We start from the raw sequence: 21,715 nt of genomic DNA, 5'->3' as shown, positions 1-21,715 counted from the left end.
AAACCAACGGATGGTGGGGGGACCAGGAGGCTCAAATAGCAACGGCATCCGTTTAGTTGGCTTCGATTTGATCCTTTCTCATTGGTCAAAGTATGATACGCCGGGATTGTCACCGTCCGGGATCAGATTGGTAATACCCGCGCGGGACCACAATGGCAAAGGAATCAACGCCACGACCCTGCGGCAAATCATAACGGCTAGAGCTGATTCAGCTGGATCTAATGTGCTTAGAATGGACCATTCTCAGTATCACTATCTGTTGTCAAGTGAGCCGCCAGTGCAGTTTGATCATGCGTTGTATTACTGTCTTCCCCGCGCGGTTCGGAACCGGGATCGGAATAGTTTCCGAGTCATTAAATGGGTCTTTTCAGGTTTCGGTGAATATGAACTACCCGTTGTAAAAGTAGGCCTGGAACCTTCCCACGATTCGTTTACACGAAAACAGACACGGTGTCACGGCCGCTGCCAACAGCACGAATTCTGCCTCCAATCTCAAGCGGGCTGCCCTCGTACACAGCAAAGTGGCGAGCCTTCCTCGACTGCGACTCTTCGATCCCAAGAATCTTGTAGACGTTGGAGGAAACCAGATCCAGCGCCTTCTTCTCGCTCAACCGACCATTGCCGTTCTTCTGCGCAATGCCGGCGAGTAGTCCCAAGTCACGGATCAACCAATCCTCCTCCAATCCAATGGCAGTGACGACACCAGCGTCTAGGAGAGTGTCAATGGCGGTACCGTTCGTGAGAGGAGCGCCGGTCAGAGAACGTCTTTGGTCCCAGGTGTATGAGTACGACTGAAAAGGTGCAAGAAGCACACCAACACCGGCGTCGGCTAGCTCTGAAGCGACGAGATGAGACTCAGCGCCTCCAATGATGGACACACGGAGCTTGGGAGACTCCTTGGACTGACTCTTTGCAGCCAAGGCCTCCTCGACTGTGGCCTTGACTCTGAGAGCGGCGACAATGGTATCCGCACTATGGACTGTCAGGACCAAGGGCAGCTCTCCATTGACCACCTTCTTGAGGTAGGCCGCCTCTGAGAAAGGATCCGATCCGGTGTCGTTGGTCGCAACTGCCTCCAAGAGGGTGTGTCGGAGCTTGCCAATGGCATCAGAGATGGACGGGTTGTCACCTCTCTTCGCGGCGAGAGTCAATGTACGATGAACGGCAACGTCCTCGGCCCAAACAGCGCCCTTCTCGAGCGAGTGCTTGGCATCAGTGTTAAAGCCAACACTGGTTCCAGAGTGCGTCAATCCACCTGTGAACTTGGGCGCCGAGATTGCCTTGGTAACGCCGTATTTCTTAGCTATGTGCAGCTTCTTGTTGTCGAGCACAAGGCCGTCAAGACCACGACTGAACCCGGTGGGGTTACGGCCGTTGTCCGTGTCCGCCTCGTTGTCGATCTCGTTGAGGCCAATGAGAGAACCGAATGCAGTGAAAGTCTCGGTGATGTGGCCATTCTTCAGGTCAATGACCTTCTTAGACGAGGACTTGGCAGCTGCAACCTCCTCGGTGCAGGCGCCGATGCACTTGATATCGCCGTTTGAGAACACAACGTTCACCGTCTCGCTGTTGGCTGTGTTGGCCTCCTCGCCCGACAGCCAAACGTTGGAAACGCCAGTGAAAACGACCTCCTTAAGATCGGTGATGTCCTCAGTAGTGTTGGCTAGCTTGGGGTCGGGAAAGATAGGGCCGTCAAGAGGCTTCTTAAGCTCAAAAGGATCAGAGAATTGAGCAGCTCCATCAATCCACACTTGCACAGGCGCGGCACCAACACTCAGAGGATCGCTATCCCACACAGCAATGTCGGCATCGAATCCGGGCTTGATCTTGCCAATGCGCTGGCCCAAACCCAGCAACTCGGCAGGGGCAGATGTCACACCGGACAGAGCTGCATGGTAAGGAAGGCCATATCTGTAAGCCTTGGCGGCCTCGAAGAGGACATGCTGGGCGTTCAAGACCGGGTTATCACTGACGTATACGGGAGTAAGACCGTTCTCCCAAAGGATCTTGCCAGCGTACTCGGAGCCAACGTACGACTCGGACTTGTAGTACATGTTGTCGGCAAACAGCGCAGAAGCAGGGGGGCGACCACCCCAGACGCGCTTCAGGATCTACATAAGCTTATTAGTGATGGGAGGATCACACGCAAAGAGGGTAGAAAGACGCACCTCGGGAACCAAAAAGGTCTGATGGGCATGGTGAAAAGCCCGCACCGGGAACTTGAACTCGTTGGTGTGGTCAACGAATGCTTCAAGGTCCGGAATCGTGTAGCAGTGGGTGTTGATGTGCACTTGGCCTCGCAAGGCAGCACTGAGACTCTCCCACTTGAGGTCCTGGGGCAAGTAGGATGACTGGCTCTCCACTCCAGACTTGTCGGCGGCCGCACACCAGTCGTCCTGCTCTTGCACAAGCTTTGCTGCCTGCTCAAAGGCATGGCGGAACTCCCAGCTCTCGCCGAGACGGGAGAAGGGGCTGTGCCCGACCTTTCCGTAGACGCGCTTCGCGTTCTCTCCGCATGCCATCTTCATGTACCGCCAGTTGCGATCCGGGTCCGCCAGCATATCCTCGGCAGAAAGCTCGGTGCGGCCATCGGGCTTGCCAACGGCATGTTTAATGACAAAGGCCTCGCCTCCCATGTTATTGCCAGAGCCCGGCAGAACCAGCGAGGTAGTTACACCTCCAGACTTGATGACCTGGATCTGTGGGTCGAGGGGGTTGAGTCCATCGATTGAACGAACGTAGGGAGTAATGTCGTTGGACATCTCATTTACATCTTGGTTGCCGACGAGCTCGGGTAGGGCACCAACACCGGCGTGTGAGTGCATGTCAATAATACCGCTGGTCAGTTGGCGGCCCTTGGCGTCCCAAATCTGGGTATCCTTAGGAAGGGAGTCGGGGGAGATGTCGGCTTCGACCTTTTGGATCAGGCCGTAATCGATGAGGACGTCGGCAGTGATCCACGAGTACCCTTTGCCGGCACGCGCATCTTCTGGAGATGTTCCCTCAGCGGCCTCGCCAACCCAGATTGTGGCATTACGGATGAGCGTCGGGCGCTGGCCGTCGACGAAACGAGCATTCTTCTCTCGACCGAGACCAATTGGATCCTGTGGCTTGTGTCGCAATTTTGCACAGGTCGCCAAGTCCTGCTGCAAACGCTCCGCAGAAAGTGAGGAGGATGGCTCGCGGGAAGGCAGTATCGAGATCTGTTTCCACTGAGCAAAGGCAATGAACGCCAGACATCCCACGATGAGCTTCATGCTGCGTCTGGGTCGTAGCCATCGTTTGTGATGATGAGAGTGCCGGGGGGCCGAGGGCGGCGGGAGGTCCGCGGCGCTGTACGGCGGCAACATGCCGCTCTTTTCCGAATCCATGACAACACCTAACGTTTTGGTGTTGTTTGAAGCAAAAAAGATCAAATAGCAGACGTTGAAAAGTTCTAGGAGCAAGGGATATGTTATATTGGCCCCAAAGCTCTGAGGATTGGGTTCCTTGGGGGAGCCCTTGGCCCAATCAAGAAGGTGACTGACGGTTCGGCTGGATTATCGGCCGACGTTTCAAACCCAGAGCGCAGACATCGCCGACGACAATGAGCTTTGGGAGTATCTGGAGGGGCACACGGGGAAGTGATCGCTTCTCTTCGGTCGCGACTTCGGCAACGTGAGTGGTCAATGACATGGATGATGGTGAGAGCGTGGAGTCGAATGAGGAGCTCACCCCTGCCAGAGCTTGCGTGATTACGTAGCTGAAGAGATAAGCTCTTGCTGACTTATGAGCTCTCTGAAGCACTCACGACCTTGAAGAATGATGACTAATCTCAGAATCCTCGGTTTCTTTATCTTATCTTGTCATACTCTTATCGATTGCCGGCATGTCAGGTCCGATTGCGGGGTACCTTAGGTACGTTATCTTTAGAGTCATGCATAGTCACCACTACCTTAGGCAGGGAGGCATTCACTCCCCATCATCAGCTTCATTGTTTACAAGAGTCTTTCGAGTCCACCACTACTGGCAGTGAGATGTATTGTCTGATAACCATGTCCTGGCTCTGCTTGGTGAGGATTCCTCAAATACTTGATTGTGCGAAGACATGCCATAAGCGATCCTAGTACTCAATGACATGAGAATGTGAGGCTAGCTGCATTACCTACTCACCTTCGTGTCTCTTTGAGACCTCTTAGGCCCTGTTTCCGTCAGCTCGGGAACTGACTAAAGGTATGTGAGGATGGATATTGACGTTGCGTGCGTTACAGCCAGGGAAATGACCCCTTTCCGTGAACTACATATGGCTGGGGCAGGAAGGTCGAGCCGATGGTTGAAGCATTGCGATGCTCAGGTTCTATTACGTACAATTTGATCAAAAACCTGACATCGCGACACTACAGCCCGACATCATCAGATCCGTTGGAGTCGTCTTGTGGGGTGGCAAGCCAAGGCGTTTGCGGGGAAGCATCGGAGTCATGTCAACATTCCAGGCGGGAGATCTACTGCGTGGTAGAATGCCACACTATGTGCTTGATACGCTATTTACGCTGGGTCTGATGTATGCATGCAAAGTTGGAGAACACGGCATGCGTTGTAGGGTAGGGTCTCTTTCCACTGCCCAAATGAGATGCATCTTATTGGCCCAGCCAATCGAGGCCAGATGATTGCCGGTGGTCTCAATCTATTGCCCAAAAGAGGTATCGTGGCTCTGGGGCGGGATCCCACGATTCGGAAAGTCTACCCAGTACTAGCGGAGACTTAATGAGTCCGGCTGTCTGGGCCGATAACGGTCTCCTCTCGGCTCCTCGACTTGTATCAGGGATCCTCGCCGTATAAGTTGGCTGTTATCCTGAGTCACGTCAAGAGTTCGTTTTTGCGCTGAAACGATTCAACTCATCCCATCTTCTTTTAGTCACTTTAAACATTTTGCCTTCTAAACTTCGCCTTTCACATTATTTCCAAACGCCGATATGTTCCTCCTCTCGGCTTTGGCTGTAGCTGTACTATTATTCTCCGCATGGAGGTGGAAGTGGCGATATGCCACAAAGGTGTGTCTCCTTATCTTTCAAAGATCCCACGGAGACGTCTGACTGCGTAAAGGAAAACCTCGTCGGGACTAGCTTGCAGGAGAAATCAGACGAAAAGACCGACATAACGCCTCTGAAAGATTTTGACTGGCAGAACATCGATCCTGCCAAGCACCGGCCATTCAAGCCAGTCTATCACATCACCATGGGTACCACGAACCTTGCACATGAATCTTGCTTACATTCTAACGGATCATCATATTAGCCATCCAAGCAAGTCCGCCAGAAGACCTCATCATTATAGACAACAACTACCTTGATCGAGTGACCGAGCGTCGTCAGCTTCTGGAAGAGCATACGTCAACGGTAGCGGGCGCTGTGCCAGAAGGCCTACCTGCTCTCCATGAGGTCTGGACTTATATGCTCTCAGAGTATCTGCCGAAGCGATATCCAACCATGTTTTCCTTGTCCGAGGACAAGACTGAGTTCCATAACCACGTTACCAAGACATCACTGCCCCTCGCGCCGCCGGAGGACCCCGTGACTGCCCTCAAAGCTCTTGGAGAGACCGTGGAAGACGACATCTTTTTGCTCGTTGAGACACCAGAGGGCCATCGTTGCGTGGCGTTCGTTTGCTGCCATCCTGCTGGATTCGATCCGTCCAACAAGCTCGGAAAGCTGATGAAGGACATTCACACCCCGGTGCCGTCATATGAGAAGATTGGTGCAAGCATGGAGCGCTTCTTCTCTCGATTACAGGTTGGAAAGAGCGTCAAGCGGATGAATGTGAGCTTGCTTGTTCTTGGATACGGAGTCCTTCCGCTGATGAATTGATATAGTGGTCTGTTTCGACGCATGAGAACCTCTTTAGCCCGAGCAACTTGCACATTTATGAAGGCGACAAGACAGAAGAGGATGAGGATGTCGATATTTCAAAGGTGAGATGGCCTTCCTTGACACTCAAAGTACCGTTTACCAGAAAGCTCATACCACCCACTCAGGCTCGTTTGCGCCAAGAACTACAAACCTTGACCAGACTTCCCAAGACGGGAGCGATCATGTTCTCATTTAAGACGTATCTCACGCCTATAGAAGAGGTGAAGAAGGAGGGGTGCGGGCTCATACTTGCGGACGCCATAGAAGGGTTGAAGACGGGTAATGCGCCTGGCATGTGGGTATACAAGGGGGCGTCGCGTTGGGGCAAAAGTGTTTGTGAGTACCTCAGGTCGTGATGAGAGCCAGGACTATAGAAGATGAAGAAGCGGGTTTTTGGTCGGTTAGCCAGGAATATAAGATGGACTGATGAAAGTATCTGGAGAGCAGGAATGATGAACCAATTCAAATGTTGCTGCCCTTTCTCGACCTAACATAGCTGTCCTCTCTCCATAATGATGATTGTTGTCATGCATATCTTGCTTGTCTATTGATCAGGGCTGATCTGAAGCCCTAGGGAGAAAATCGGGGCGGCTTGCGGACAGTCCACAGTCTCGGGCCCGGGTATGCATGCCTATCTCGGGAGATCTCCCGCCTTATTCGCACTTCTTAACAATCAAATCCCAATAAGCAGTGTATCTGTACCCTTGTGTCCTATTACATACTTAAGGTGAATTAAGGTGAGCGATAGCCGAAAAAAAAGAACGTTATTTCGGGTATAACACATCACGTCATTGGAAGTCTTTTCCGCCGCCACGCCGTCGCCCACAACCCGACGGTGGCAGCCGATGAAGGCGGCAAAAAGGCTTGCAGTTTGACAGGCGGGCGGTGGCTTTCTCAAATTGAGTTTTCTGGGATGAACTTGGGTGCTTTACGGCGAAGGCCCAAAGAAGGGTATTCCCGGTTGTGCCGAAAAGGGGCGCTTGCGGCTTGCTCGTTTGGAGACGGCCCCGATCCGGCCTAGCGGGCCCACCCCGAGCCCCGTGTGCAAATTTCCCACCAGCAGAAGCTTCGCACCTGGGCGGCTCTCTCTCGACTTCAACGTGCGTTCTCGCAGTCTTGTAGCACCCCCTGCATCGTCATCCATACAAGATGCAAACGAGATGTGGGCTCGACTTCATTAATATCAAGCGCCCACTCAGCACCCTGTTCATTTCTCTCTGGCTGTGTTGGTCCGTCTCTCCCACCCGAGCCCAGGCCCTGGTCTTTCCATGACTCCTTTCGCTGCGGGATCCTGCAGTTTCTGCTTCTTTGCTCCTAGCCAAAGTTGCTACTGTGTATGGGGCATGCCTTACCTTGCCTTGCCTTGCCGCCGCAACCTGGGACCTGCAGGCCGCACACGTACGGAAAAGGGCGTGGCCTCATCAACCATGGCCTCACCTGAAGTCAGGGACAACTCCGCAATCTAATCCCACTCACTGCGGACGGAATACGTAGTAGTGCGTACAGGCCTAATTCGCCTGACAGAGGCTTGCAAGATGCATCCGCTGAACCGGGAAACCTTGCCGTGAAACAAAGTGCTTCTGCCAGGCCCATCTCCCCAAAGGAGCCTTCTACTCTATTCCTCGCAGCTAAACCTGCGGGGTCATCTCCTTTCCAGGAACCACGGAGCGAGGATGGAGTTGAATCTTCATCCCAAGGGTTAAAGTCCAGGAAGCCGAGGGAGACCTACATAAAGGAGCTGGTCTGCCAACGCGTAACGCATGCCTCGTTTCGTTTGAGCTTAGCTACATTCTCTATCGTACATTGAACTTCCTCAAGCAAGGCCAAGGCATCGATTGCTGCGACCTGCGTCCTCTCTTTCTTTTCGAAACATTCCATTCGCTCAAACCCTTGAATTCAAGCTTTCTCCAAGCCGCCCGGTCGGTTTAGGCATATACACGCTCACTTACACCCAAAACTCCCAAGCCAACCACACAACCAACCCGCAAAAATGAAGTTCACATGGAGCATCGCCAGCGCGGCTCTGCTGGCTACCCGCGCCCAGTGCGAGATCCTTTGGGATGGTCGTTTCAACGACATGACCTCTGCCACTGACCTCGACAAGTGGTCCTGGAGCAGCCAGGTCGGTCCCTACCAGTACTACATCCACGGTTCCGGCGCCACCACCGACTACGTCAACCTCTCTTCCGACTTCAAGAACCCGGCCGACACAGGCTCCAAGCAGGGTGCCAAGATCTCCCTGACCAGCACCTCCTTCTGGAACGGCCAGACCATGCGCCGTACCGAGCTGATCCCCCAGACCACCGCCGCCATCGGCAAGGGCAAGCTCTTCTACCACTTCTCCCTGAAGCGCAGCGACACCAACGCCCCTTCCCTCAACAAGGAGCACCAGATCGCCTTCTTCGAGAGCCACTTCGTCGAGATGAAGTCTGGCTGGCAGAGCGGCGCCACCGGCACCGAGGACCCCCTCCTCCGTTGGGTCGTCGGCGGCAAGACCGAGTGGAGCGTCAACTGGGACGCTGACGTCTGGCACAACGTTGCCTACGAGATCGACTTTGACGGCGGCTCCGTCGGCTTCTGGCACTCTACCGGCGCCGAGGCCCTGACTCAGGTCGTTGCCCCCGTCACTGCCTCCGCCTCCAGCAACGGTGCCGACTGGCACGTCGGTGTCCTCGAGCTCCCCCGCGACGGCTACGCCGACGAGACCGAGGACTTCTACTTCTCCGGCGTCTACATTGAGAACGGCGAGATCACCAAGGCTGTCGGCTCCGGGTCTTCCGACACCGGCTCCTCCGCCCCTGCTTCCTCTGCTGCCCCCGCCGCCACCTCGGCCGCCGCCGCCTCCTCCTCTGCTCCCGCTGCTGCCGCCCCTACCACTGCGGCTCCTACCACCACCGCCGTCCCTACCACCAGCGCTGCCCCCGTCTCCTCCGCCGCTCCCGTCGAGTCTGAGCCCGCTTCCTCTGCTCCCGTCGCCACCCCCGTTTCCTCTGCCGCTCCCGTTGTCTCCGAGGAGCCCTCCGCTCCCGCTGCCACTACCCCGGCTGCTGCCACCACCAGCTCTGCTCCCGCTGCCTCTGCCAGCGCCAAGCCCGCGTGCCGTCGCCGCCGCCGCCGCAACCACGCCAAGCGCAACTAAGCGTTTCCGCTGTTGATAGGAGCTTGAGGAGAACGAAAGCTGCTCGGGTGTCCCTTTGGACTCCGAGGCGAGGATAGGACCACTTCTGATGTACATATCATTTTTGCATATAAGACTTGTCACTGTGCCTATTGGACTTAGTTTTGAATATATTCTTCAGTGTACGATACCAAAGCTGCCCGCTCTTTTGATGTCTGAACTGTGATGAAGAACTAGTGACTCACCACTTGACGATTCCCTGGCTATGTTGTATTGCTGGATTTGCCCCTAGTAACAAGTGGTGAACGACGAAATTTGGCAGATTTTTGGACCTTCTTAGGTGACTGAACAAGCTCGTACACTAGAGATACTTTGCTACCTGCTCTTCAGTCCATTTCCAAAAGTCTTCGGCGAGACCTGTACCGCCATCTTCGCGGGACTTGGAGCCCTGGACAAGGTCATCCCGAATGGCATAAAAACGACCCCAGGGAACAACTGTAAGACGTCCGATTAGCAACTCATAAAATTCAGCAGACAAGGTCGGACGCACCCCAATCGCCCGTCTTCTCAATGGTCACATCGGGAGATAACGCCGCAAATAATTCCGTGTAAGCGCCATTGATGGCAGGATATGTGGTGGCTTTTCTGAACAGCGTCGGGATCAGCGCCGTGATGTGGCGATCCAACTCTGATGAAAGGTTTCCTGGGTTCAAGGCCTTTGGATAGTTAGTTATCCATTTCACATGCTCTTGACCAGATATTTGCCAAGACTTACTAGACTGATGACGCCGTCGGCTTTGTGTCGCTTGGCGAACTCAGTAGAGTGGAAGTAGTTGCCTGCCTTGCTGATGCCGTACTTGAACTCCTTGATTCTATCTCTACTATAGTCGAGATTATCGATCTCGATGGCAGGGTTGGGCGACAAGACCTCCGCGGCTGAGCTGGAGACCCAGACAACACGACAACTGTCTTTGGGTGCCGTCTTGGCCGTTTGCACCAGAGTCGGCGTCAGCAACTTGGTGAAGAGGAACGGGCCGACACAATTTGTTCCCAGCTGTAATTCGTACCCCTGGGCTGTCTTGCTCCCCTGAGGCGGCATCATGACACCGGCATTGTTGATGAGAAGATGCAGCTGCGTCTCCTTGGCGAGGAAGGCATCGGCTGCGGGTTTGATGGTGGTGAGGTCGGCCAGATCCAGAGTGAGGAGATCCAGCTTTCCTGTAGAATTAGGTACCGCCTCCTTGATAGTGTTGATGGCTGAACGGCCCTTTTCTTCCGAACGAGAGGTAGCGTAGACAGTGGCGTTCTTGGAGTACAGAATTTGTGCGACTTCCTTGCCAACACCAGTGTTTGCTCCTGTAACGATGCAGATCTGCGACGTGTAAGTATCAAGCGAGTCATGATGAGGGTATTACGTGAGACACTGACTCTGCCAGAGAGATCGGGAATATCCTTCTCTGTGAATTGCGGCCGCGGCGGAAAGGCCTGGGTGAAGATGCTGAAAGGGTTGAGCATCCTGACTTGCCTCCCTTATAGCAATCTCGAAGCAAAGAACGGCGTAATCTAGACGATGTAGGACAGAAGTAGTGAGAGTAATAAGAATATGGAATAACTCAAGTGCGATCAGAGAGACCGACGTCACCAATCCAACGGTTAGACACAAGCGCAGTAGATAGACTGATAGTCTGCAGAAGATGATGGTCAAGCAGTGACCGCCAGAGACTTCATTGGCCCGAAGCTAACTTGGAATAGTGGAGTGCGCCTTTGCCGATTTGGGAACCGCTCTAGACCTCACCGAGACTTAATCTAGTTTCTGATTGGCTTACATACCGAAAAAGAATCCCACCGGCCAGACAAGGTGCTGACATGCGATCGAATTCGACATAAGACATAATCAATACTTAGCAAGGTAGGTAGGTTAAAAAATACTCTCTATAGGCACTTTAATTCATCTTGATATATGGTAATTATCTTACTTGAATTCGACTGAATATGACTACCTGATTTGCTTACTAAGGTAGACATACCATGACAATGAGATAAGACTGGGTGAAACCTCCAGAGGCGCCTTCCCCGGCCGTATAATGCAAGCCGAGCCACGTGATGCTTGTCAGGCGACCGGTGTGGGGTGGGGCTGCCGAAGGAACATCAGCCGGGAGTCAATTCGGCAATGTGATTGGCACGGCGTCGAGGTCTGGAACTGATGGCAGCACGAGCCAACGTCTAATGCACAACTGCAAGACAAGAAAGAACCCAAAGACCACTTTTTTTTCTGTCTTTCCATCCTTTCAGCCACACATAACCCGCACTTGGGCTTTCTATTCGTCGGCGTTGTTTTGGTTGCTGAGGTATCTCATTCTCCCCTGCTGCGGATACCTGACCTTACCTCACCTTACGGAGTTCCCGTACTACGTACAGATACACTACCAACAGACTACCCGGTCTTCAGAACAGACCACACGCTAGGGTGCCGACCGAACAAGAACCAAACATCGGAAAGTGTGAGCCTCACCTTTTCTTGCCCGGGCCACAGATCGCACCACACACTGCACACTGCACACACTGCACCGACACCGCACATCCGTCGCATCTGGTCGTTTGGGACAAAACCTCGCCGGTCCATTCTCACACCCCCAGATCAACTTCCACGTCTCCCAGCGACACGTTATATCCATCAGGTGCATCAGCTCTCTTTCGCGACTCCCGCCTTGGCAGCCACGCCCCACCAAGAGATCGTCCTCTCTTCAGCCTTGTGCGTGTGTGTGTGTGCCGGCACGTTGATGCACTCATCCGCGATATAAAGAAGCCAGAGGCGTGGATCGTGCTGTCCCACTTTGCATCTTCCATTCGAATTCGAATTCTCATGCCCCTCGCGCCTTCCCACTGATGCCAAGCTGAGGTACGGAACGTCAAAGATATGCTTTGATTCGAGGCCAACCAAACAATCCACCTACCAACTCTCTTCTTGCCGATCCCTCAGCTTCTTCCACAATCGACCGGCCAGCTGCGTCTCCAAGTGCTTCGCAATACTCTTGCGCGACAACTCCAACCGACCGTGCACCTGCGACTATCGGTCGCTCCGGATCGAATATCGACACATCTACAAAACACTACTCCAGGACCATCATACACTCTGGCAGCAACATGTCTCTTCCCCGTATGTTCCTGCGCTTTAGGTCTTGTTGCCTGCAACGCTGTCGCTAAACTGATTTCTGCAGTGAGCTCTGAAGATGAGGATAACTACACGGCCATCATAGATGGCATCCTTGCGACCGCGGACTTGACGACCATCACTCGCAAGAAGATCCGTTTGGGTCTGGAGAAAGCTCTTGGCGGGAAGGACCTGACTGCTCAGAAGGTAATTATATACCCAGTAATCCCACTGCCAGCTGCAGACATACACCTACCAATAACCTGGGTCAAAGCTAACACAGATGCTTGCAGGATGCCATCAAGGCGCTGATAGAAGAGCGATTCGACGCCATCTCGGGTTCCAACGACGCAGCCCCCGACTCGTACTCCGCAAGTCCCGCCCCGAAGCGCGAAGCCAACGGCCACGACGATGATATTGATGGCGAGATTGAGGTGTCCGTCGCGCCTGTCCGGAAGAGACAGAAGCGTGAGGACTCGTCTGAAGACGCCGATGCCAAGCTCGCTGCGAAGCTACAAGCTCAGGAAAACCAAATGGCAAGAGGAAGGACAACTCGAGGCGGCAATGGCGCAAGCAGTAAGGGTAGCAAAGCGGCCAAGAAGAAGAAGGCGCCCCGCAAGAAGAGCGACAAGAAGATTGATGACAGCGACGTCGAGGACAGCGGCGAAGCGCCGAAACGCAAGGCTGGTGGTGGATTCCAAAAGCCCTTCAACTTGAGCGAGCCGTTGTCAGAGTTGCTTGGCGAACCTCAGGTATGATTTTTCCGGGATGACATGCTGTCTGACAATAACATGCTGACTTTTTACCCCAGCTCTCTCGCCCGCAGGTTGTCAAGAAGCTCTGGGAACACATCAAGGGCAACGACCTACAGGATCCGGAAAACAAGAGACAAATCATTTGCGACGACAAGATGCACGCGATTTTCAAACAATCCAAGGTGGATATGTTCCAAATGAACAAGATGATCGGGGCCCATCTTTACCCGGTTGAGGAGCAGTGAGATCATATTTAAGGAGGGACGTGGTCCAAGGATGAAAATGACACGGACAAGCGGTGCGATTTAAAGCAATGGCGTCTTTCTGGTTTGGGATGGGCAATCAGAACTTTCCGGGCGGTTTGGTTGGACATCCGGGTACAGGCAGCAAATGGATGGCGAATCGCGAAGTGCCTTCTAGTGTGGTCGTTGGAGGAGGATATCAGTAGAGGGTGGGTTCGTTGTCGACATGGCATCTTTACATACTTAGTATTTGGCCATGCTGGATGTTGCAGCTGTGGCTGCAACTGCAGGCTCTACGCTACCTGAGGTAGAGAATCTAGGCTAGCTCGGCCTTTGGAATCGGTCGAGACTAGTCTCCCTTGAAATACACTCTATTAAGATACTGGTTTAGTCCTCTGCCTGTCCAATGACGCAACATATTTTGGGAAGTCAATGATGCAAGACCATAGGCATCGAATGAGAGAGAAACTGGCACCGCACAACAATGCTTCAGCTACAGCAGAGAAACGATGATTACAGATGAGTCATTTTGTATGCAACTCATATTGGGCTACCTGAGGTAAGGCAGAGGCGATTCTAAATCGAGATATCTGACATCCATTGAGAAAGACTTCGAATGCCTCTTGCACCGCCTCGATGAGTCGAGTGCAAAGCCACAAATGTGGCCTGGAACCGGCTGGTGACTCCGCGAAGCTCAGCTGTCAGCTCGTGGTTGTTGCTGTGTTATGTAAGCCTCGAAGCTTCTTCAGATGGCGGCATGGCGGTATGGCGGTTGCAGGGGTGAATGACGCACACCGAGAGCACGGAGAAACCCCGGTCGGCGGTCGCTTACCAGAATGGAAGTTAGCACCCTCAGTGGCAGCAGCTGCCACCTCAACGAGCAATGGAAGGGGACTTTTTTTGCTGGACCCCGCCATGAGTTCCCTCCACCCACCAATGCCAGAGCCAATCCAACCCACTCGCGGTTCCCTTGGGAGCCACACATAATCATTAATTTCGACGTACATCGTCTCGCAGCGCCCGATTAAAAGTACCGGGTTGCCCGTCTGTATCCCGGCCTTTTCCTACTCTCTTACCAATTCACGCTACCTCTTCAAGTCACTGCACGCAATCTGGAACGAGCTATTCAGTTGCAGCTACACCGGCCCACAAGCAAGCTCAAGTGGAGGACCAATTTCGCGCATCCGAGAAAGGCACTGCCAGTGTAAGACCGTTGGTCTCGACAGGATTGTCCAGCCGACTCGACAGTCTCATTATTTACGAGAAAGACGACTGTCCCGATGGCCGATACTCACGCTGCCGGCGGCGACTCGAACCCCTCGAGGGGTAATCGCAACCGTGGAAGAGGTCGCGGCGGCGGTGGTGGAGGTGGAGGAGGAGCCAACGCTGGAACCCGTGGAAGAGGAAGAGGAGGACGTGGCAGAGGCGGTAATAACGCTGCTGCATCAACCCAGCCAGAAACCTCGAGCGCATCACAAGCTCCCGTCACCAAAGCCGATAACAAGGTGCTCACACGTACGGCTGCAGCGGACGATGATACCGCGAGCAGCGACGGAGAGGTGTGCTTCATTTGCGCAGAGCCCATCAAGTTCCACTCGATTGCACCATGCAACCATAAGACCTGCCACATCTGTGGTCTACGCATGAGAGCCCTGTACAAGACTAAGGACTGTCCTCATTGTCGAGTAAGTCTTACTTCCACTGACGCGCCATCGATACGCCGAGACTAACTTCAAGCAAGACTGCTTCTCCCTTTGTCGTTTTCACGGACGATGCGAACAAGCGATACGAGGACTATACCGACGCCGACATCACGAGCTTCGACAGCAACATTGGCATCCGATATACCAATGAGGAAATTGTCGGCGACACTGTCGTGCTTCTGCGATACAACTGCCCTGCGGAAGACTGTGTCTTTGCCGGTTTAGGCTGGCCAGATCTTCATAGACACGTTCGGTCAACGCATCACATGAAGATGTGCGACCTGTGTACCAGAAACAAGAAGGTCTTTACCCATGAGCATGAACTCTTTGCGGACAAGGAGCTCGAGAAGCATATGAGGCACGGAGACGACAGGCCAGGTGCCATTGACCAGACGGGCTTCAAGGGACATCCCCTATGCGGGTTCTGCGGATCGCGCTTTTACGACGACGATAAGCTCTTTGATCACTGCCGCGAAAAGCACGAGAGATGTTTCATCTGCGACCGGAGAGACTCGAGACACCCCCACTACTTTGTCAACTACAATGCTTTGGAGAAGCACTTTGAAAAAGACCATTTCCCCTGTCTGGACAAGGAATGCCTAGAGAAGAAATTCGTCGTCTTTGAGTCGGAAATGGACTTGAAGGCGCATCAACTGGAAGAGCATGCCAACTCTCTGTCCAAGGATGTTCGGAGAGATGCGAGGGTAGTCAACATGTCAGGCTTTGACTACAGATCGACATACGAGACCGAGAGACGTGGAGGAGGTGGCGGCGGTAGAAGCGGCGGCGGTGGTGGTGATGGCCCCTCCAGCGGACGCCAAGGCCGTGGCCGTGGCCGGGATCCCAATGCCGAACCCATACCTCACAGCTCTGCGCAACCGCTCCGCCGGGATGAGCTTGCCTTCCAAAGACAAATGGCAATCCACTCGGCACAGTCAGTTTCTAACCGTACCTTTGGCGGTTCGCTCTCCCAGCCAGCGAGTACGACACCCGCTTCTTCGTCCCGCCGAGGTAATGGTGCGCCGGCGCCTGGAGGTTCATCACGTCAAGCCCCTGCAGCTGCAGCCGCACCTGCGCCTGCGCTGCCTACGGCCGAGATGGAGCAGCTCAATGTGACTGACATTGCATCATTGCCTCCTCAGGAGAGAGCGGTGATGCTGCGCCACCAAGGCGTCGTTGAGCGCGCTTCAAACCTGCTTGGCCACGACCAGTCTAAGATGAAGGAGTTCCGCGATTACATTTCAAATTTCCGAAAAGGGAGTTTGACCGCCCCTCAACTGGTGGATGCCTTCTTCTCGCTCTTCGCTGATACATCGTCAAACGCATTGGGTACATTGGTCCGTGAAGTTGCTGACCTATTCGAGGATAAGAGCAAGGTCGCGGCTCTGCACAAAGCGTGGCAGGACTGGAGAGCCATCAACGAAGACTACCCGTCTCTGCCTGGCTTGGGCGGTATGCACGGCGCGACGACGGCTTCAAGCGGCTGGGCTAGTGCAGCCTCGCCGTCCCCCACTGCGCCAGCTGCCGCACCGAGCTCGAACCAGAAGCACTCCAACCGCGTGTTGAGGCTGAAGAACAGCACCCGAGCCGGCGTCTCGGGGCCTAAACCGGTGGCCCCGGCCGCTTCGGCGAACTGGGTTTCCACGTCGGGCTCCTCTCGCCCTCCAGCACCATCGGCCTTCCCTGCCCTCCCCGCGGCCTCGTCCTCCAAGTCGTCGGCACCACAGCCATCCTGGATTGGGCCGAACAACCCCTCCGCTTCGAGATCCTCGGGCTCCGCAGGACCCGTGCGCTCGACACCAGCCGGTCGACCGCCACCATCATCTGCTTTCCCCGCGTTGCCTCCGGCACAGAAGCCCCTCACAACAATCTTTGGCTATGGATCGGGACGAGGTGTGCGACGCGATCTGGGCGGCGCTGCCAGTAACTTCAGCTGGGGATCGGCCCCAGGAAGCGGAGCCGCGAGCGAGAATGTATCGGAGAGGGAAGACGAGGAAGCTGGTCAGAGCACAGGTGGCAAGAAGAAGAAGGGCAAGAAGGTGCTTGTCCAGTGGGGTTGAGAAGCTGGGAGATGCCTCACAAGGCGTTCTGAGATGGGGGTGATGAACGACACTGTTTGACGGTCCATCGAGCCTCGCAGCGTGTAAAAGATTGCTGAACACTTAAAGGAGTTGGCCATACGTGGGTGGTCTGCAGTTTTCAGGAGGTATAAAGAAAAGAAGGAGTAACAGACACAATAGACCAGAGAAAAGTAACAGGTCTTCAATGAATAGAGCAAATGTGTGGCTACCTACCGCTCTGGGTCATGACATGTACCTTGTAGATCGTCTCGAGCAGTGAGGACCCTGATAGACCTGGCGACCTGCCCAAGGTAATTTTCTTACGCGTCTGTCTGTGCAAGGGCAAGGAGTGGATCTGATACATATAACTTCGGGTTACGAAAAGTAGACTACTTTTTGCAGTATATTTTTTACTGCAGCATTGGAATAAAAGATTCTGAGTAGGCATCAAGAGGCTCTCCAACGTTTTTTTACCTCTTGACTAGGGGAGCTTATCAGGTCACGAAAAAGTGGAACAAGTTTGAAGGCACGGCAAAAATCATTGACTTTTCTATGTATCGACAACTCAAAGACCGGCTGGCTCATAGTACTCCCGGAACCGATCAGTACTATCCCATTCCACGGTCCACACCACGTTCCAACAATCCAGCAAAAGTCTAGGAAACTTGACTGTCCAGAACGCCAAGTAACCTTCTGGCAAAGGACCAACTGCCCGCTTTAGCGCGTCGGGCATATCCTCGTAATGGTTCTTCTTATTGCGCAGAGCTCTCAACAGATCAAGCAGCTTGGACCCAGTGTATTTGCGCTGCTTGCCCAAAGAGTCCACAAAGTCTCGTGGCAGAAGCCGAAGGAAATCTCCCTTGGTGATCGCCGGAGCATGCTTCTCCAAATGAACAAGATGATCACTTGGGGGGTCTCTGGGTTCCTTCTCAAAGTGATCCGAGACGTCGCACAAGAAAGCAAGGCGCTTCTTGGCAGACCAGAAGAACGGATGAGCCATGACATCGCGAGCTGAAGGGCGCTCCTTCGGATTCGCATCCAACATCGAGCCGATGAGATGCTTTGCCTCATAGGCAAAGTCGCCGAGAGCATCCAGTGGCGCCAAGTTGTAGTTGCCCTTGCGGATGTTCACCTCCCTCATGTAGCGATCGCCACAGTCGAAAGGATGGGAACCATTCGTCAGGACATAGAAAAACACCAAGCCCAAGCTGAATATGTCAATGGAGCGAGTAGCACGACGGTTGGACATCATGTCGGAACCAACCAGGATAGAGCCCGATCCACTCTGGATACTGGACTCCATAGTGGCAGTGTCCCTGGCGTCGTCGTCGAGTAGCAGTTCAGGGGCTCGCCAGCCAGACGTTCCCGCAGCGCGGCCAGTAGTGGCACCGAAGGAGGACTGACCACCCTCTAGCTTTTTGCAGAGACCAAAATCGGATACAAGAAGGCGCGGTCGTCCATCCTTGCCCATGTTGACCAAAATGTTCTGAGGCTTGAGATCGCGGTGGACAATGCGAAGGTTGTGTAGATGGTGGATGCCGTTAGTGATTTGGTACAAGACACCTGGCAAATCCATCTTGCCTGCTTGAGCCAGTCGGGTGAAGTGATGAGGCTTCTCAATGACATCAGCCAGAGAGGCTGCACAGCGCTCGAGAGCAATGTACAGGAACCCGTCGCGTTGCTGTTGAGCGTAGTATCGAATGACTAGATTTAATTGTTAGATACTTCCTTGAAAGCAGCCATGTTTCTGTCTTACCATTGGGATGGTCGTCGCTCTCTCGCAGCAACTTTGTCTCCTGGGAGGCAATGTCGTAGAACTGGATAAGCATCCGCTTGACAGCTACTTCGCGGCCATCGAATCGACCGGCAAAGACCAGGGTACCATTGCTGCCTGTGCCGAGTTGGTTCTCGGTGTCAACTTCGATGCCGCCCATCTTGATGATCGATTCTCCCACAGTTTGCATGTCGTTTGTCATAGTCATGACATCGGGCTCCAGACCAGTAGCCTGTACACCCAACTTCTTTGCCTTATTGACAGCTTCCTCAACGGAAGCACGTGGCTCGTCATCGCGAGATTGAGACATTTCTTCTCTCTTCTTCCCCTTGCGGTGCTTCGTGCCTCCGCGACGGCCACGGTGAGCGGGCTTCTTCTTTTTGACCTCAGGGGTGCCAGGTTCAGGGGGGGTGGCAGAAGTCTGGGTCTCGGCACCGGGAGCCGATGGATCCGCGATAGGCATCTTGTCATCATCCTTCTCTTTCTCAGGGGCAGGCTCAACAGAGGGAACCCCATCCTCGGATACTGGCTTCTTGTCGGCAACAGGCTCTTCTGGTACTAAAGGTGCGGCCGCCCGCTGAGGAGCGGATGGTGGGATCTCGTCCTGTACCGTTTGCTCAGGAGTGGCATCGGCACCCATATCCTCTGTATCGGAAGCAGCCTCGTCTCGCATATACCATTTTGTCGTCTTAGTTTTGTACCACCGACGTAGATCCTTCTGATAGTAAAACAGAACAGAAACAATGAGCACAATCAAGACAGGGTTGGAGAAAAAGTCGATTACACTGTTGGAAACGTGATGAGGAATCGACTTGACTTTGTTGACGATGGTGGGCGTCTCGACAGGATCGTCGTGCGGCACAGTAGTGGGCAGCACTGGGTGACTTTCAGGGTCCACCACTGCATCAGACGCTTCTGCGCGTCCGGGTAGACTGGGAGGTTGATAGATCTTGCCCCTGATGACACCATCCATGTAGTGGGTTCCAACCATTGCGCCGACCCGCTGCGTCTCGTTTAACTTGCCCCATGGCTGAGCAAGCTGCAGCCAGTCTGGCGACGAGGTCTTGGCTACGGGAGCATCCAAGATGAGAGGATAGGAGCGCCCAGACAAGGCGTACCAGTTGCCCATGTCTGTCTGGTTGACGAATATACGCTGACTTCGGATACGAGCGTTGCTGTCATCCTTGGCTGGTGGGACAGGCTGAGGAAGGACGATGAGGTCGGGGTTGCTCAACGGTTCCAATCCCACGGGCCTGCAGACGTCGAAAACCTTGACTACAGGCGAAGCAAACTGCGCGTTGCAAAAAATGGGCAGTTTGTCCTTGTGGGCATTGGCGTAGTCAACACCATAAATCTTGCCATCGTGGGTGGTGGTATGGTAGCGCTGGTCGATGGACTGGTGGTGTTGGTTAAGCAGGTCGTAGTCGTTTGTGTTGGGAGTCCAGTCAAAGAACTTGAGTGTAGCGATCGGGCGACCGTCTCTGCGGGCAATGCCAACCTCGTACTCGGTACGACCAAGCGTGATCGTACCAGTCGAGCTACACTCTTCGTTATTCTGGTCGTAGAGTGCATTCGGGCGTAGGCAGCTCTCTGCTTCGTTGACGTGTGAGCCGCCAGAGCCAAACCACTTGAGCACACGACCTGTAGCGGCATCGAGTGTAATCATGGTAGTCTTCTTGGTACCAGTATAGACGATTGGCGGATTGTCGAGGGCCGAGGCGCCCTCGTCGACCATCTGTTTCATGGTCAAGCCCGTGGATAGTAGTCTGGGCTCGGTGGAGCCAGCTGGAGACCAGTAGTAAATGTCTCCATCGCGATTGGGCTCGATGGCCCAGATGTAGTGATCGATGTGGTTGTAGTCGTCGTCCAGGTCGGAGGCGTTGAGACGGTAATGTTTGGTCTCAACCATGGACTGGTCAACCTCGAGATGCCAGCGTTCGGTGGCGTGGTTGCGATCAGTGGCATAGAGGTGTCCATCGACGGTCGCCATAAGAACGAAGTCTTCTACTTCCCAATCCTTCAGACTCCGCGCATGGTGCTGCGTAGAGATCCCACCACCGCCAACGCGGGAGGCAATGGGTCGATGTCCAGAAGGAGGTGCTCGGACGGACTGAGCCGGAGCCAAAGTTGCGATGGCGCTCGCATCGTGAGGAATAAGTATGTTGTCGGGGTTGGACCGACGGTCGTGTGGTTGTTTGTTGTTGGGTTGAGGTTGGGGTTGCTTCGAGGTTACGGAGTTTCGGCGCCTCGGAGACTCGACAGCATTGTCGGCCTTGATGTTGGTAGCGGCCCAGTTGCGGGCGGCAGCGTCGGGGAGGGCATCACGAACAGCTTCGTGTTGACTGCTTCCAGCAGGGGTTTGGTGTTGATGGATTCTATGTATCTGAGCTACCGGCTCGATGGGTTTTTGCTGTTGTTGAGCATCGGCGAGTGGGAGGCATGAGATGGCGAGTACAGCGAGAGCAAGGAGGTAGGTTCGCTGACGAGCAACGCGCCTCCCGTCGCCTGGAGGCCGTCGCAGCATGATCTGTGTGTGTTTTATGTGGAAGGGATTTACATCAACGCTTCCCAGTGTTGTTTGCAGAGCAGGCGAGACATAGGAGCAGCTGAGGGCGTCGGCGAGGTCGTGTTCGAGGTGGTGGTGTCGATGGTCCGACGGCGGCAGAGGACCATGTGAATGTGGGTTGGGCTAGCGAAGTAAATCGGAGCCCACAACGAGGAAGAGTAGGTACACACACAACAAGTGGGATGGATGCAGCTGTGGATGCGTCTGGGGTATCAACCAAAGGTTTGTTGATGGATGGGAGAATTCGTTGGACGGAAGTGAAGATGAAGTTGAAGTTGAAGATGGAGTTGAAGATGGGGGGAAGAAGTGGTGGTTCGTTTGGGAAGAGGGAGCAGGAGCAGATGGTTTGAATGCTCTTGCTCACTTTCTCTTCTTTTTTTGACCCTGTCAGCTTTGGGTTTTTTGGGGGGGTGAAGCAAAGATACACGCACACGCACCGGGGGTAAGTCAAGCATGGAAGT

The 21,715-nt window shown here is 54.1% G+C and overlaps 8 protein-coding genes across 8 annotated transcripts; 4 read left to right on the top strand and 4 right to left on the bottom strand.

Moving 5' to 3' along the window:
- Window positions 1–431: 431 nt before the first annotated feature.
- Window positions 432–3,675, bottom strand: CABS01_13739 (amidohydrolase; the record flags this gene model as incomplete). Its single annotated transcript, XM_060547081.1, has 3 exons — window positions 432–2,111; window positions 2,169–3,379; window positions 3,528–3,675. The coding sequence occupies 3 exons, from the start codon at window positions 3,673–3,675 to the stop codon at window positions 432–434; spliced, it is 3,039 nt and encodes a 1,012-aa protein (XP_060394671.1).
- A 1,277-nt stretch (window positions 3,676–4,952) lies between these two features.
- Window positions 4,953–6,241, top strand: CABS01_13738 (uncharacterized protein; the record flags this gene model as incomplete). The annotated part of the gene is made up of 5 exons (XM_060547080.1): window positions 4,953–5,030; window positions 5,083–5,218; window positions 5,275–5,795; window positions 5,849–5,947; window positions 6,011–6,241. 5 exons carry the CDS (start codon window positions 4,953–4,955, stop codon window positions 6,239–6,241), a joined length of 1,065 nt encoding a protein of 354 aa, XP_060394670.1.
- Window positions 6,242–7,328: 1,087 nt separating this feature from the next.
- CABS01_13737 (uncharacterized protein) lies at window positions 7,329–7,478 on the bottom strand (the record flags this gene model as incomplete). The annotated part of the gene is made up of 1 exon (XM_060547079.1): window positions 7,329–7,478. The coding sequence occupies one exon, from the start codon at window positions 7,476–7,478 to the stop codon at window positions 7,329–7,331; it is 150 nt and encodes a 49-aa protein (XP_060394669.1).
- A 397-nt stretch (window positions 7,479–7,875) lies between these two features.
- CABS01_13736 (uncharacterized protein) lies at window positions 7,876–9,024 on the top strand (the record flags this gene model as incomplete). Its single annotated transcript, XM_060547078.1, has 1 exon — window positions 7,876–9,024. The coding sequence occupies one exon, from the start codon at window positions 7,876–7,878 to the stop codon at window positions 9,022–9,024; it is 1,149 nt and encodes a 382-aa protein (XP_060394668.1).
- Window positions 9,025–9,364: 340 nt separating this feature from the next.
- On the bottom strand, window positions 9,365–10,518 carry CABS01_13735 (short-chain dehydrogenase; the record flags this gene model as incomplete). Its single annotated transcript, XM_060547077.1, has 4 exons — window positions 9,365–9,498; window positions 9,554–9,719; window positions 9,779–10,375; window positions 10,432–10,518. The coding sequence occupies 4 exons, from the start codon at window positions 10,516–10,518 to the stop codon at window positions 9,365–9,367; spliced, it is 984 nt and encodes a 327-aa protein (XP_060394667.1).
- A 1,629-nt stretch (window positions 10,519–12,147) lies between these two features.
- Window positions 12,148–13,154, top strand: CABS01_13734 (DEK C terminal domain-containing protein; the record flags this gene model as incomplete). Its single annotated transcript, XM_060547076.1, has 4 exons — window positions 12,148–12,160; window positions 12,222–12,361; window positions 12,448–12,906; window positions 12,966–13,154. 4 exons carry the CDS (start codon window positions 12,148–12,150, stop codon window positions 13,152–13,154), a joined length of 801 nt encoding a protein of 266 aa, XP_060394666.1.
- A 1,277-nt stretch (window positions 13,155–14,431) lies between these two features.
- On the top strand, window positions 14,432–16,914 carry CABS01_13733 (zinc finger protein; the record flags this gene model as incomplete). The annotated part of the gene is made up of 2 exons (XM_060547075.1): window positions 14,432–14,836; window positions 14,893–16,914. The coding sequence occupies 2 exons, from the start codon at window positions 14,432–14,434 to the stop codon at window positions 16,912–16,914; spliced, it is 2,427 nt and encodes an 808-aa protein (XP_060394665.1).
- A 565-nt stretch (window positions 16,915–17,479) lies between these two features.
- On the bottom strand, window positions 17,480–21,212 carry CABS01_13732 (uncharacterized protein; the record flags this gene model as incomplete). The annotated part of the gene is made up of 2 exons (XM_060547074.1): window positions 17,480–18,618; window positions 18,671–21,212. The coding sequence occupies 2 exons, from the start codon at window positions 21,210–21,212 to the stop codon at window positions 17,480–17,482; spliced, it is 3,681 nt and encodes a 1,226-aa protein (XP_060394664.1).
- Window positions 21,213–21,715: the final 503 nt, after the last annotated feature.

This window comes from Colletotrichum abscissum (assembly GCF_030869225.1).
Source record: "Colletotrichum abscissum strain IMI 504890 chromosome Unknown Scaffold_47.1, whole genome shotgun sequence".
Taxonomy (NCBI): Eukaryota; Fungi; Ascomycota; class Sordariomycetes; order Glomerellales; family Glomerellaceae; genus Colletotrichum; species Colletotrichum abscissum.
This window is presented reverse-complemented; position numbering and strand designations above follow the sequence as displayed.